This window comes from Culex pipiens, chromosome 1, assembly GCF_016801865.2.
Source record: "Culex pipiens pallens isolate TS chromosome 1, TS_CPP_V2, whole genome shotgun sequence".
Taxonomy (NCBI): Eukaryota; Metazoa; Arthropoda; class Insecta; order Diptera; family Culicidae; genus Culex; species Culex pipiens.
This window is the reverse complement of record NC_068937.1, coordinates 109,393,495-109,409,401: the sequence shown is the minus strand read 5'-3', so window position 1 is coordinate 109,409,401 and position 15,907 is coordinate 109,393,495. Positions and strand designations below refer to the sequence as shown.

The 15,907-nt window shown below is 39.2% G+C and overlaps 1 protein-coding gene across 1 annotated transcript in view; it reads right to left on the bottom strand.

The window, feature by feature from the left end:
• Positions 1-15,907, bottom strand: part of LOC120425720 (thyrotropin receptor) — a 28,163-nt gene that overhangs the window by 10,885 nt on the left and 1,371 nt on the right. The window contains exons 2-9 of the mRNA XM_039590325.2: positions 10,983-11,952; positions 6,093-6,245; positions 4,145-4,219; positions 2,204-2,269; positions 2,044-2,112; positions 1,840-1,914; positions 1,550-1,667; positions 905-1,087 (exon numbers count right to left, since the gene is read on the bottom strand). Coding sequence (XP_039446259.1) covers positions 905-1,087; positions 1,550-1,667; positions 1,840-1,914; positions 2,044-2,112; positions 2,204-2,269; positions 4,145-4,219; positions 6,093-6,245; positions 10,983-11,452 — 1,209 coding nt within the window. The 5' untranslated portion in view covers positions 11,453-11,952. The remainder of the gene's footprint in view (positions 1-904; positions 1,088-1,549; positions 1,668-1,839; positions 1,915-2,043; positions 2,113-2,203; positions 2,270-4,144; positions 4,220-6,092; positions 6,246-10,982; positions 11,953-15,907) is intronic.

The window sequence follows — 15,907 nt, the reverse complement described above, 5'->3', positions numbered from 1 at the left end:
TTCCCGCCATATATTTTTGGTTTAAAATTGAATTTACAATCAAAAAATATTGGGAGCTGTATATCAGGAACTAGAACCCAAATATACAATGTTTCTTAAACGATTTCATATGAAATTTCCTCAGCTTTAAAAAAAAACATTTTCAGAAATGGGCACTTACTATTTTTTTTAATTATAAAAATGTTGTTTTTTCTCAACATTGAACTTAAAGTGGCAATAACTGTAAAATGGTGCACTTTAATTAAATGGAGAATACTTTTCGATTGTACATTTGAAAAAGTATATAATTTTTTTTTCAATTCTTCAAAATTTTATAACTCAGTGGCAGTTTTGTGGTCCATATTTTTCTGTGGCTCAAGATATGCCTTTTTGGTTCCTTAAAACATATCGAAAAATTTCGAAAATCTCTTTCGAAATTTTGAATAGCTCGATAATCTAGACAATACCTAAAACATTTCCAGAGATTGAAGTCGATCAAAACTTCCCAAGCTAAATATTAATCATATGATGCAAAATGGCATTTTTGTCTTAGAGAAGTCTCCTGGAAAGTTTAAGTCGATAAATGAAAACAAATGAAATCCATTTCCGGTTTAGTGGAAAAACGCACATTTGGCTTGATTTGGTTACTTCAATAATCTGTCCTCCATGGCTATAAAAATTCGATTCTTTATTTACTCTGTCAGTGACAACGTTCATTTATTAAATATTGATGAGTTTCAGAAATAAATCACGATAGAAAAAGGTCAGCACCAGTTAAACCTTTCCCGCCACACGTCGATTAACCTCAGATTAGTTGGTTGGTCACGCGGCGTCGCCGGGGCTGGAGTGGATCTATTTTCAGCTCCCGGGACGCGACCTGCCCTTGCTGACTAACTGAAGGCGTGGGAAAATTCAAACAACTTACCAGCTCCTGTAGCTGCAGCTCTTCCAGCTTGACGTTGGGCGTCGCGTAACCTTTGGCGATGCACTTTTTCTGATTTTCCTTGAAACGTCGCATGTTCTGCTCGTGCCCGTCCGGATCGTGCCGCGCCGGGAACCGGAACGCACAGCAGTGAAACGAGTGCGTCAGGTAGGCGGTTTGCAGATTCTGGGGGGAAATACAGGGGACGGAAAAGTTTTAATTGGAAGGATTTAGACTGTTTGAATGGAATCTGTGCTCAGGAATGGCAAGTTTACAAAGATTGTCACCACTCAATAAATTCAAGTTCAACTATGTTATTCTTGGAATGTAAAATACATACACCCACAGTTGAGCAGCGCCATCCGAGAGAATGAAGAACACGATTTGGTAGTATAAAGGTTTTTTTTTTTAAATAATAATAATATTTTATTTCAGTTTTACAGTTTTACATATCGGCCACCAAAGTTCGATGACTATGAGATGGTCATTTGGCAATATAAGCCATTCAATGGGATGAACTGTTTCAATGAACAAATGAACACAATTTAGTGGTAGTTCACCCGCGAGAGGTTGATTCTTCCATTTAATTTTGGTAAAGTTATTCTCTCGGCTTTCTACTGTGGGTGTACATATAAGAGGCAGCATTACCTTAAAATTGTACACTGATGGAATCGTCTTGAGCGTGTGCGTGTTCTGAATGCGAAGTTCTTCCAGGTCACTTAGGCCTTCGGTTGGCATGGCTTCAATAGAAGTTCCCGACAAATCCCTTTGAATTGAATAGTAGTTATAAATACAGGCGAAAAGACAGGTGCTTTGAGTCAGCACAATACAATTCAACCATCAGCTCAAAGTTTAAGCCACTAGTGATAAACTTGCATTGTACTGCTTTTATGTGCAACCTAATTCTGTTTCTATTTTTAAAACGGAAAAGCACTCACAGCTCTCGGATATTTTTTATTCCCAGAAAGGCCAACCGATGTATGTGCTTCAACTGGTGATTAAACTTCAGGCTGCTGCACTAGGCGGTAATCATTCCAAGTAACCAGCAGCAACAGATAAAAAAAAAAAACAAGCAGAGAGCACTGGTCAGAACCGCTGTCCAAATACAACTGTTAGCAGGATTGAAGTGTTTTGATACCTACAGCTTTGCTACTTCTGAGCCGGAAAATGCGAAACCATGGATAAAGGTGAGAGCGTTGTTGTCTAGTATTCTGTTTGCACGAAGTTTTGCGTGTTTTCGGGAAAAAAGGTATCAAATTTAGAGGTCAAATCCTTCAAACATAGTTATAGTTGTTTACTTACAATTCATCAGTCTTAATTTGAAGCGCCTTATCCGCTATTTCTCTTATCTGATTGCCATCTAAGTCTCTGTAAACCAATATAAATATATCAACAGAATAGTAAAACAAACTTTTTTAAATGTTTGGATTTAGTCAGCAACGATTATCATGCCGTCAGTGGAGGTGATTGTGGATTTAAAAACGAAACACCTCTCGTAATGTGTTAACAACAAAAACAATATAAATGATATCGAAACACTTTTACCGTAGGATTGTTCTTAGATAGTTTACCAAAATTTTCCCAAAATATGGCGGAATTTGATGAAATCTACCTTGCATGCTCGTTCCCTTTGGAACCACCAACCAGTGAGGTACTCCTCGATATTACCTCCTGAAAAGTGCAAAAAATGCCTCACGGCAAGAAAAAGTGGCGGTCCTCACCAGCAGGATCGGTAGATTTGAAGAAGTTAAAGAATGCCGATGCGCTACCAGCAAAGCCAGGCAGTTTAAGCAAGGACGCTCAAAATTCGTCTGGAAACCAGTTCGCAACACTCCCTGTGGACGTGAGCGAGAAGGAAGAATTTGAACGACGGGAAAAGGTGCCACCCATTTTTGTGAAAACATCGTCATTGGATTCGGTGTGAAAGTGGCTGACCGGGTTTATCAAATCTTGTGTTCTCCTGCTTTGGCGTCACCAGGAGCGAGATCTACTCGAGTGGTTCCAAATCTGCAGCCATCTCGTTGAATCTGCGGAGAATACAACAGCTCCAGGCTTCAGTCAGCAACCGATGGAAAACCAACTAGCATCAACGGATGATGGCAGTAGTCAGCTGTTTTCACCACTAGAACTTCTAAACATTTCCATCGAGATGCGTGGGTGCAAAACTCGCCAGGAACAAGTAAGAACTCTTGGAGGATTTATCTTAAAATACAGTTCCTAGTTAACTCGTTCTAATGATTTTGAATATTTAAATGATTTTTTTTTTAGTTTTACACAAATTTACTGTATTCAGTGCAAAAATGTAAAAAAATGAAATAAATAAATGAATGTGAACAGTTAATAATAAAACGAAAAGCACAACAAAGATGAAGAGTATTTAGCCATACCAAACCCAAACCCAAGAGAATAGTGGCATCGAGTCGAGAGAATCGGTGTACCATTTACAGACACAGTGAACAGTGTTCGAGATGGCGGAGAGTATAATGCCCTCGAGTTCATGTCCGATTTTTGCGATTCGATTTTAGCATTGAACTCTCGACAAATTTTGGTGAAACTTTCCACTTGTCCCTGTAATGTTGGTGTAGTTTGCAGCCTGAAATGGGGATGATTTAGAAGTTTTGGAATTGGAATTCTCGCGAAAAGTGAATTGAATTGAAAAATTCTGGTTTTGAAATTGCTTCTGTTTTTAAATGCTTTTTGGAGCAAGATTACAATGATTAAAAAAACAAACAATGCTGACCGGTAATGATACCTTTTACAGCCTAAAAACGTGTTTTACTTATATCTTAGTAATAACTTAACATTTGCTTTTATCCAACAATGTCAAGAAGAATAATAACAAAAAGCAGTTCAACCTTAAACAAAGTAACAAAAAAAAACAAGAACATGTACCTACTAACTTTCAGATGGGGTCGGAGTAACATAAAGATGCACCAGCCGCTGGGATGATTCGTGATGATGGATGTTATGAAGGTGTGATGATGGTTGTGACGTTCACGATGAAACTGCACGACAGATGGTACACGATGAGATACTGAATAAATGCATACAAAGTACAGATGAATGCCAAAAAAAGCACAGAATGGTGAAAAATCATATTCTTCGCAAACAAAACTGAACACGGGCTGAAAGTATCTGCATTTTATGAATAATGATGAAAGCTTTTTCGTGCTGATCGTAGGGACGTTAAATTTTGTAGCGGAAAATGAGCCCACGGGATTGCTTTCTCTTTGGCTTACTTACACCATGTGCAGGATGATGTGCTCCGAGAGCATACGCATATCCGGTACCGCCAGCAGTCCACAGTTGATGATGCGCCTGACAATAATTAAGTAAATGTGAAGTATTCTGCTGTTTTTTTAAATAAATTAAACATGTTAAGTTTGTAAAACGGCTAAGCTGCATGGTATCCAGTACATTGTTGTTTTTTTTTAATGAAAAATATTTCCAACCAAAAGCATAAATAAAGGTATATTTTTCCATGAATCGTTCGACTTTACATTGTTTTTTTTTAAGTTTTACAAATAAGTATAAGTAAGAATGGTTGCCTCTCACCCAGTCGGCCTGGGTTCGATCCCAGAAGGTCCCGGTGGCATTATTCGAGACGAGATTTGTCTGATAACGCCTTCCGTCGGACGGGAAAGTAAATGTTGGCCCCGGTCTAACCTATATGTTAGGTCGTAAGCTCAGTCCAGGTGTAGGAGTTGTCACCCTGGGTCCGTGGCTATGGGAAGGGCTTTAGAAGGTGTAATGATAATTAACGTTTTATTCGGCGAAGTGCAATTCATAACATCATTTTTTTACTTCTTACCGCCGGCGTGCCATCCGAGCAACGAAGCTATGGGAAAGGCTTTCAAAACGAAGTGTTATTATAACTAACATTTCATTCGGCGACGTGCATTTCATAATATAATATACCAAAAGTATCAAATAGCTCTGCTACACAGCGCACGACTTTTTCATAATAAACTTCGCAACGTACCGGCTCACCGATCCTCGGTCCTAACGAATTCCCGAATTTCCACTACTATCTCGCGGGTTCTCACAGATCGATTCGCGAACCGATCTTCCCCACGAACACCACACGACTCAATCCCGGGGTGGATGGAAGCTAAGGTGTAAAAAGAGGTTTGCAATTGCCTCAACAATCAAGCCTAATTTCGAGTAGGAATCTCGCATCGAGAACGCCAAGGCAAGCGAGTGTAGAGCGAATAATTTGATTTTGATTTTGAAATAAGTATTTATTCATAATTCCATACTATGAATACAATATTCCAAGGTTTTAAGACATATTCTGTAGTTTTAAGTCATCGGCAATTGTAAGAGACAATCCACAACACAAACCACGTGGACACTTTTTTGAAAATAACAACCCCCCCCCCCCCCCCCCCCCTACCCACTATCGTGGACAATTTTCAGACAAATAAAAGTAAATTTGTATGGAGCATTGCCAATACACAGTAAAAAATTAAGTAAATTTGGAAGCTATAATTTTGGAAGGTTGAATATTACCTCTTTTATGATGTAATTTTACCTCAATGTAGACTGAAAAAGTGACATTACACCAGAAAAGTGGTAAAATTACACATTTCCAGAGGTAAAATTACACCTTTTTTTGACATAAAAGATGTACCTCTTCCCAGATGTAATACTACCATGATTTTTTTTTCTGTGTAGCCAATCCCCCCTGCCCCCTTCCCCAAGGTGTCCACGTGGTTTATGTATGGTCCCTAATAAAAAAGCATCAAATGCTCAAACTGCCATTTATACGTGTTTTTGCCCTTGAATCAAATTATTTTTATTTTGCTTTCAGATCTAATCAAGCCGCACCCTTTTCGCTGGTCTGCAAAACCAGTTGATTTGGAAATTCTTTTGATAGCACCCAATTTAGGGTGGAACGAGTTGCATTCCATTGTGATTAGATGCCCATAAAGCATTCTAGCTTTTCCCCTCTTAGTATCATCCAAGAGTTTAAAACTTTTAAAATAAAAAATAAAAAAAGGAGCGATTTCGCTCAATTGAAACGTGAAATCGTATCGTGATCCCAAAATTGTGATTCAAGATTACGTTTGTTAGAATTCCACTCTCGGAAGCTTGATAACTCACTTAGACTGGAACAAACACATTCCTGTGCAAACACCGAAAGTCTTTCGCCAGAAACCGCCAAAGTGTGAAGCAGCTAGATACTTACAATGTCCTGAGTTTGCTCGAAATTCCCTCAAACACGTTCGATTCCAGATACTGAAGCCGGGGTGCGTGGGCGATGTACAACGTCCGGAGCTGTCTCAACTTGGCGAAGGCTCGTCCCTCGATTTTGTAGAAATCTTTCAGATAGATGAAAAAGCTGTTTGGGGATAGACGAATTTGTCAAGTTTTATTCGGGGGTAGTCAATGAGGGAAGATATTTGTGGTTTTGAGGAAGTTGTGAAATTCCGATGAATGCTCTTAACGGTACACATCAACCAAAGCTTTTGCACCCAGATTTCTGTTACAGACATTTTAGTATCTTCAAAACTACGGGAACTATCGATATATTTTTTTATTCATCCCCTAAATTACTGTCTTCGTAGTTATTTACAACAAAGTTTGACTATTTTTACAATCAGATTCTTGCAGGATTGGGTTCGTATGTTTGACAATTTTGGAATAAGAAGACAACAACTTCCTTGGTTGCTGTGCACCCTTAAGCTTAAAAATTTCACTTGGAAAAAAAATAAATTCAACAGTAAAATATGGATGTGTAAACTGATTGATATCATGTAACTGCCGCTTAAATCAAGTCCGTCCCATATTTAATTTCGTTAGTTTTGAGTTAACGATGCAGTTTGGTTCAAAATCACGTGAACTATCAAAAAAAAAACCAATAAAATTTAGTAGTTTATTCCAGAAAACCGTACCAAATTCCACTTTTTCGTGAAATCCTAACGCGTAGACTTATGGGTGGGACAAATTTGCCTTCCGTTTTTCTCGGCTTGCTGTTTTTACATATGGGAAGGACTAGATTAGAGCGGCAGTGTATGTATACTAGACTTAGCCGAGTAGAAACGGCAAAAAGTGACAACTTAGGGTCCGGCATTATTTACTTCTTCTAGAAATTATTTAACATCCTAAACCACATGCTTAATCTTACTTCCAATTCAGCAATCTAAAAGCCTCAACTATTAGACCATCAAGCTACGTCCACACTTGCTGCGGTTAATCTTCTAAACCACAGTGTTTATGGATGTTTTCGGTTCTTTATTGAAAACATCGCAGTGTTCCGGAGCTAATACAAAGCTTCCTGAATTTCATTATTTTGCGTAGGCTGAACCATTTAAACAACCACAATATGAGATTTTTTGGTAGACATAGGGTAGAGTAGTCACGCTCCCTTGAAAACTTATTCATTATTGTTTGATTCTGGGGTGTTAAAGTAAATTATGGACAAAAATTACTTCTTCGCTCGTAGACTGCCATTAACACATAGGGAATGAGTTGGGCTACAATGTCCCTTCATTAGGTTTGACCAAAATTAAGAATATACCCAGAATCCAGGGCTGTCTAATTGTTTCCCACTCCTTTCAGCCCATGGGTAACAATGAGACACTTTGATTTTTCTTAAATAAACTTATCAAAATCTATGTAATTCTTTCAAAACATGAATTGAAAGTGATTTTTGGCATATTTATTGAGTTTTAACTCCATTTAGAGCAATTCTCTGAGATTCCGATCATTCGATTTTTGTTGTATTTTTTAATCCGGCTGGAACTTTTTTGGTGCTTAAAGAAGCCATTTTGCATCATTAGTTCGTTCATATAATTTTCATACAAATTTGGCTGCTGTCCATACAAAAATGATATGTGAAAATTCAAAAATCTGTATCTTTCGAAGGAATTTGTGATCGATTGGGTGTCTTCGGCAAAGTTGTAGGTATGGACTACACTGAAAATATATGATACGCGGTAAAAAAATTGGTTATTTTTAATTTCACTTTTTGTCACTAAAACTTGATTTGCAAAAAAACACTTTTTTTTTGTTTTCTGATATATTTTAGAGGACATCAAATGCCAACTTTTCAGATATTTCCAGAATGGCAAAAAATCTTTGACCAAGTTATAATTTTTTGAATCAATACAGATTTAAAAAAAATCGAGATATTGGTCGCAAAAATATTTCAACTTCTTTTTTTTTCACCTCCGTGTACGCACGAGAGCAAGCAGCAGTCAAGTGCTCAGTGCTCTATCGTTTTTTTCGAAATTTTCCGCCGTAATCTACCGCAATTACCCGCGAGTTTGCTCCTGCAGCATGCCAAAGGCCGGCCGTGGCCGTGGCAGTTCGAGTGCGGCCTCGAAAAACCCGCGAAGTTCGTCTACCGGCCGTGTGCAAAAAGGTAAACAAACCAACGCCGTGTCGACCGCCATCGCGCAGGGGAGCGTGAGCGCAGAAGGCATCGACAAAAAGTTACTACATCCCGGATATGTTCCGAGATCACCAGTGCGAACCCGTTCCGGCACTTCCGGTGCCACGACCAACACGTCAACATCCGCCAACATTCCCATCAGGAACGAGTTCCAGATGCTGAGTGACGACGAAGAAAACAACAACAACACCGACGGTAGCAGTTCCACCGACGACGACGAATACGATGGACGTGCACGGAAGAAAGTGTCGACGTCAAAAACGAACAATTCTCCAAAGGAACGTAGACAACCTCCAATCTATGTTTTGGACACGTTGGCGGACGATATTGACGAGTTGCTGGAAGGCCTCGGATATTGTCTGAAAGTCGGTAAGTCGTCAGTGCAAGTCTACACATTTGACAGCAAGAACTTCGACCTGGTTGTGGAGAAATTGAAGAGTAAAAACTTCAAGTTCTACACATTTGACCCCGTGCAGAAGACAGCCGTTAAGGTCGTCTTGCAGGGGTACCAAGACCGCCCGATCTCCGACCTCAAGAAGGACCTCTCGGGTGCTGGAATAACGCCGCGTGACATAAAAGTCCTCTCGCGGAAGACAACGGTCACAGGTACACACACACTGTACCTGTTGTACTTCGACCGCGGCACCGTCAAAATACAAGACCTGCGGCGGACTAAGGCGTTGGACGGTTTTTGGGTAAACTGGCGGTTTTACTCAAAAAACCCGACGGACGCAGCGCAATGCCACCGTTGCCAGAAATTTGGCCACGGCTCGCGGAACTGCAACCTCCCGCCCCGCTGCGTGAAGTGCGGTGAAACACACCTCTCGGAGGCGTGTGCACTGCCGCGCAAGGCGGAATTGGGGGACGAGGCAGCACAAACCAAGGCGCGCATCAAGTGCGCCAACTGTGGAGGTAACCATACCAGCAACTACCGTGGATGCAGCGCACGGAAAACCTACCTCGAGGAGCAGGAAAAGAGGAAGAAGAAAGCAGCAGCGTCCCACCCTCCTCAGCGAAGTACGAGCGTAACCGTGCCGGCTGCTGGGCAGCGTACGGTTCCCGCGGACAACTCAGCATTCCCTCCTGGCTGGGGGCGATCGTTTGCCAGCGTGGTTGCTGCCGGTAGCGGCAATGCGGCCCAGCAAGAAGTCACCGGGGAAGATCTCTTTACCCTGCCGGAGTTCTTTGCTCTCGCGGGGGAGATGATGACGCGGTTCCGGACTTGCCGTAACAAGGCGGAGCAATTCCTGGCCCTTGGGGAGCTGATGATCAAGCACATCTACAAATGATTAAATACTGTGATTTAGTTATAAGCTTTTTCTCTTTCTTTCCCCTTTCCTTTGCAATTTTAGCAAGTTTTTTTTTTAATTTTTCTTGCTCTTGTTAGTTCCTTAGTTATAGAAATAATTGTTCCAAAATGGATTATGATGCAACACACAGCTGAAAGGAACTCCAAAACTCTGTTATGAATTGCAAAAGAACTGATTGTATCTTGATTATTCACCAATAAAACCGAATTAATTAATTAATTAAAATATTTCAACTTAATTTTTCGATGTAAAATCGAATTAGCAATCAAAAAGTACAGTAGTGAAATTTTGATAAAGTGCTCCGTTTTCAAGTTATAGCAATTTTCAGGTAACTTTTTTCAAAATAGTCGCAGTTATTCATTTTTTAAAATTAGTGCCCATGTTTGCCCACTTTTGAAAAAAATATTGTATACATTCAATATGCCCTTTTGAAATGTTAGTCTTGATTTTAAATTTTTGAAATTTTTTTTTTCAAAAAGATCGGAAAATTTCACGAATGTTTCATATTTTAACATTGTAATTCAAACCATTAGTTGCTGAGAAAATGCTGGGTTGTTTGGGTGAGACTTAGAAAACATCACTTTCCTGTTTTTTAATCTTTTTATGGCAATATCTCAGCAACTAAGGGTGATATCAACAAAGTTCAAAAATGCAAAATATAAATTTCTCTGCTTTTCAATTTGTTTTTTTCAAAAGTGAGCAAACATTTGCAATATTTAAAAAAAATGAATAACTGCGACTATTTTGAAAAAAGTTACATATAAATGGCTATAACTTGAAAATGGTGCACTTTATCAAAATTTCTCTAAAGTACTTTTTGATTGCAAATTCGATTATACATTGAAAAATTAAGTTTAAACATTTTTGCGACCATTATTTCGATTTTCAGAAAAAAAATGTATTGATTAAAAAATCATAACTCGGTCAAAGATTTTTTGCCCAATCTGGAAATTTCTGAAAAGTTTGCATTTGATGTCCTCTAAAAAAAAAGTGTTTTTTGCAAATCAAGTTTAGTGACAAAAAGCGAAATTAAAAATTACCAATTTTTTACCGTGTATCATTTTTTCTCAGTGTAGTCCATATCCATACCTACAACTTTGCCGAAGACAACAAATCGATCAAAAAATTCCTTCAAAAGATACAGATTTTTGAATTTTCACACATCATTTTTGTATGGACAGCTGCCATATTTGTATGGAAAATTATATGAACGAACTAATGATGCAAAATGGCTTCTTTGGGCATACCGAAGGCACCAAAAAAGTTTCAGCCGGATAAAAACAAAAATTAAAATTAAAGGAATAAGACCGATTCCGTAGAGACCTGCTCAACAGCAATAACATGGTAGAAAATTTGCAACAATTATACTCACATATCCTGCAAATCCATCGCATACACCGTAAGCGCATTCTCCCGGAGCGTCTTGATGCCCACCTTCTCCAGGGTAAGCTTCTGCATCGATGTCAACTTCTGAGGCACCCTAAGTAGGGTGTGCCCCTCGCAACGACACTGGATCTCCTCCAGAAACTCTGTTGAATTCCAGCACCTGCAGTGCGGCCGTTTTGTTGCCGCCGGATCCGTCCAACTTCCATTGCCCCCCAGCAGAAGGGTGTGGTTGACCCCGTGGGCGGGAGTGAAATCCGGCACGGCCATCGGAGAAACCATATCGACTGCCGTCACGATACTGCTCGATTCATTGCCCTGGGAAGTGGCCCTGGCAAAGCTGGACCGTTTTTTGGATATCCAAAACTCAACACCGCCGCCGGTCACCAACAGGACCAACGCACCCCAAAATAGCTTCCCTTGGGCTCGATTTCTCCGACTGCTGTTACATGACCTCATTATATTTCCTAATGTTGGGTTTCCGAACAACCCCACGAAACGACGAAACGGGCTTTTCAGCCCTTCAAATTTGTGCTTTTTCTCAACACGTTTTTAGCGCACCTTTTTCCCACGAAAACTTTTCTCCCGTTTTTTCACTGCTGACGACTTTTTTGTCTTTTTGTACCTTTTGCATCACCTCGTTATTGAAATTTGCTCACGTTATTTCAGACTGAAACTTTTCAAATAGACGGAATAAGATTTCAATTTCACACCTCATTATCACCCGCGGGCCAGTTTTCTTCTTCGTTTTCCTCAAGGACCTTTTTGAACATTTGTCTTTCGGAGCACTTTTGATTCACCTAAACTCCAGTCCGTCATTTTATTGGAACAGGAATAGCTCGACACTGATGATGGTTTGTCCTTCTTCAGCAGCAGTGCCACTTGATGACGTTTTGCTAAATTAATAACGATGAGCACTAATTGGCTAGCTTCGTCTCGAAGTTCAGCTGACGGGAAACCTGCAACAAACGGAGCGGAAAACCAACGAAATATAATTAGTTAGCAGCTGATGGAGCGTCGAATTTTGTGCAGGATACACAATATTTTGTTATTATAAGGAAAGTGTCCCACGATGGCACTGACGATGAAAGTTTTCAATTGGGTTTGTTAAAATTGCGCTTGATTAGATTTTTATCGTAATAAATTGAACCCACCGTCAACAAAATTGATTTCAAACCAGTACCCGACATGAAATTTCGAAGACAATTCAATACTAAAATAAAATACTTTTATCGAATTTCAACATTTATACCATCCTTGGATGATAAGGGTGGCTCAAGATTGAGCATTTGCCTTCGATACTAAATGTTCAGTGAATCGAATGTTTAAAAGAGGGCTTATTCTGCTTATTTTTTTATTTTTATTTTTTTTGAATAAAAAAACAAAGTGAATCATCCAGCTGTATCAACCACAAGTGTCTTTCTTTTATACAAACCTCGTGGGGGAAATATACCTATTTTCGTCACACTAAGTCATACGACCTATTCTTATCATTTTTGCAGATTTCCGCTATTCAAACTACTTTTTCAGATCCATCAACAATGGATTGTTGCTGGCTCTGAACTGATTTCAATTTATTTTTGAAATATTTTCCAATTGGTAAGGTTTGTTTCAAAAATAATATCATTATCAAATCAATACCAATAGCGTTTAAAAAATTGCATCAAATTGTTATTTTGCATTACGGGGTGATTTTGAAAGTCATAGTTTTTCTGGATAAAATCAGATTTGAAGTCTATATTTTTTTTGTTTACGTCAAATGTCACTAAGGTTGCTACTATAGATTTTAAGAAAAAAAAAACAATCAATGATTTAATTTGGTGACCTTAGCTAAGAAAGATTTTTTTCCGTTAAGGGGGTGTTGCTGTGTCATTAGTCGAAGTTCTACCTGGAGATACACAGCGATATCCGATTTCAAACAGCAGTCAGTGTTTTTACAGAAGTTCACGTTTTCCTGGCAATACCATCATCTTTGTCTGAAATTTCTAAGCTAGCGTGCGACGATCCTTACAGGTTGGCACCCGGGGAGTGAGAGTATTAATTAGCACTATAATTAATATGCCATTTTGGCAGGGAAAATAGAACAGACAATGACACACGTGTCGCTTCAAGTAGCTTTCTTTGGTGGACTTTTACTGGGACAGTTCCAAGATTAGCGTCATTTATTAGGCATATATGGGGGCAATTTTGTGGTAGTGCGTGGCCGAATGGTTACTCTGTCCGCTTTGTAAGCGGATGATTCTGGGTTCGATTCCCATCTGCTCCAACCTTCCTTCGGATGAGGAAGTAAAATGTCGGTCCCGGCCTTGGTTGTTAGGCCGTTAAGTCATTCCAGGTGTAGAAGTCGTCTCCATGCCATAAGTACAAACAACACACCAAACCAAGCTTACTCTGGTGGAATCGCTGGCGGCGGTTGGACTCGCAATCCAAAGGTCGTCAGTTCAAACACTGGGGTGGAATGTTCCTTGGAGTAGAAAGAGGTTTGGGTGCTCTTCCCATTCAAGCCTTCGGACTCCTAGGTTCGAGCAGAAACTTGCAAAAGAGACCACAAAAGACCCGGAGGTCGTTAATGTGGATGGTTTGATTTGATTTGGGGGCAATTTTGATAAGATATACTCATCATTTTAGTGCTGTGACGCACCCATAGTTTCAACAATATTTGAAGATTTTGGTCGTCATCCCCAATCTGGCTTGGTGGACTCATCATTGTGTCAAACAGTTTATCTGAATTAATATTTAAAACATCAAGATCCATAATTAAGAGGGCAAAATCGTGATAGATTCTAAATGAAGCGAAACATTAACTTTATTAAGAATCGGTCATTACACAGCAAAAAAAAGTAGTAATCCAGCTTTAGTATACTGCCCATGTTCGCATAAATGTCCCATATGCAAAAACAGCAAGCTGTGAAAAACGCATTTGAAGTTTGTCCCACACATAAGGCTACGTGTTTAAGTTTTCGCGAAAAAACTGTATTTCCTCATGATTTCTAGAACAAAGTACTGGATGCTATGGGCTTTTCTGAAAGAGCTCACGATTTTGAACCAAACTGCATCAATAACTCAAAAACGATGAAAATGCATATGGGACATTTATGCGATCAGGGGCAATATTGTATACTTGATTGAAATGTCAAGCTCAAAGAGGCTTTGATCCTACCCTCTTCAATGGTCTAATGTGTGGGTTATGGCACCATTCTTCTCTGTGAGTGCTGGGTTTGAATCTCATCAGCCTTATCTTTTTTTTTGCTTGTTTAAAATACTGTACATGCAGTGTGTAATATTTAGTGACTTTTCTCACTTAGATGGTGTTCATTAGAGTGTAACAAAAATTACTTTTTGGCGGGCATTCAGGCGTTTGCTCTAAGGGCATACTGAGCCTAAATCCCAAATATGAGCTTGATTGGACGTATCAGGAGCTGGTGCTTTGCATTTGAATTTTAAATGGGATTTAACCCGTAAAAAAAAGATTTTTTCAAAAATGTCACATTTTGAGGCATTTTGGCCACTGAAGCGTTGAAGCACCCTGGAGCTCGGTACAGACCTTCAAAGTTTGTCATTTTTTCGAAAAACTGACCCCAGCAATATCAAATGGCGTCTAGGGCGTCGCAAGGCATATCTTTTTTGCCGAGGCTGATTTTTCGAAAAAATGCCAAACTTTAAAGGTCTGTACCGAGCTCTAGGGTGCTCCAATTTCAATGTTATATATACCAAAAGATGCGCAAGGATCTGGCCTACACGCCAATGAGCTCCCGTTACGTCCAATCAAGCTCATGTTTTGGATGTGGGCTCAATACGCCCACCGAAACAACCCCTTGAAAGCCCGCCAATAAGTCATTTTTGTTACATCCTAGTGTTCATGCTTTCAAAAATTGACTGCGATCGGCTGTGATTAGATTGCAATAAATCAATGCAATCATAAACTTTTAATCGCATAGCGCGTGATGTTTCCAAGCAATACCCATATTTTACAAACACCAATTTTCTGCTTTACAGAACAATAACAATAAATGCCATAATAAATGTTTAATTCACCGTTCTTTTACGCAATTCTGTTCATAGTTTCGTGTGTTAAAATCCTTGCTTTCCTTTTGTGATACCATAATCATAAGATCAATTGACGTTAAGGAACAGATAAGAGTTATATCTTTTTATGTCCAATTGTACCAAGTCTCCTTTAAATTTTCCAAATGCAAATCAAATAAATTAAACACCGACCAACAAAATTTCTGTGCAGGATCAAATCGAGGGGTGCAATTTGGATTTTTCACAAGTATTTAGACTGGGCCGAATGGTTTTTCTCCAAAGTTTGTATGGAGAATTAGTGCAGTCTAAATATTTTTGAATAATTCAAAATGCACGTGTTTCTGTGGACTCCAAATTTTATACTTCCCCTCGAGTTGAGCCTGCGCAGTCATTTTTGACAATTTTTGTAGGTCAGTGTAACCCACAAGTTTCATGGTTGCGTTGTAATCATTTGTTAAACGAATGATTAATAAAGAAGCATTTTGTGCCACCGCCATTTTCAGTGTAATAAGTCGTTTAGTTAAACCATGCAAACACAAGCTTTTAGCTCGAAGCGTTGACTGGAAAAAAAATCGTGGAAAATCTCGAAAGCATGTTTACCTATCTATTGAGCCATAGCTCCCCTGTTTGGAATTCTGGGAAATTCCAACTTCCGTCGTCGCACCACATGTAGAATGAACAGTTGATGGCATTAAATATTCATGAATTTAACAGTGCACATAACCAGAGCTTTTGCACTCAGATTTTTGTTACAGACATTTTAGTATCTTCAAAACTACGGTTACTATCGATATATTTTTTTATTCATCCCCTAAAGTACTGTCTACAAAGCAAATTACAACAAAGTTTGACTAATTTTACAATCCGGTTGTTGCACGATTGGGTCCG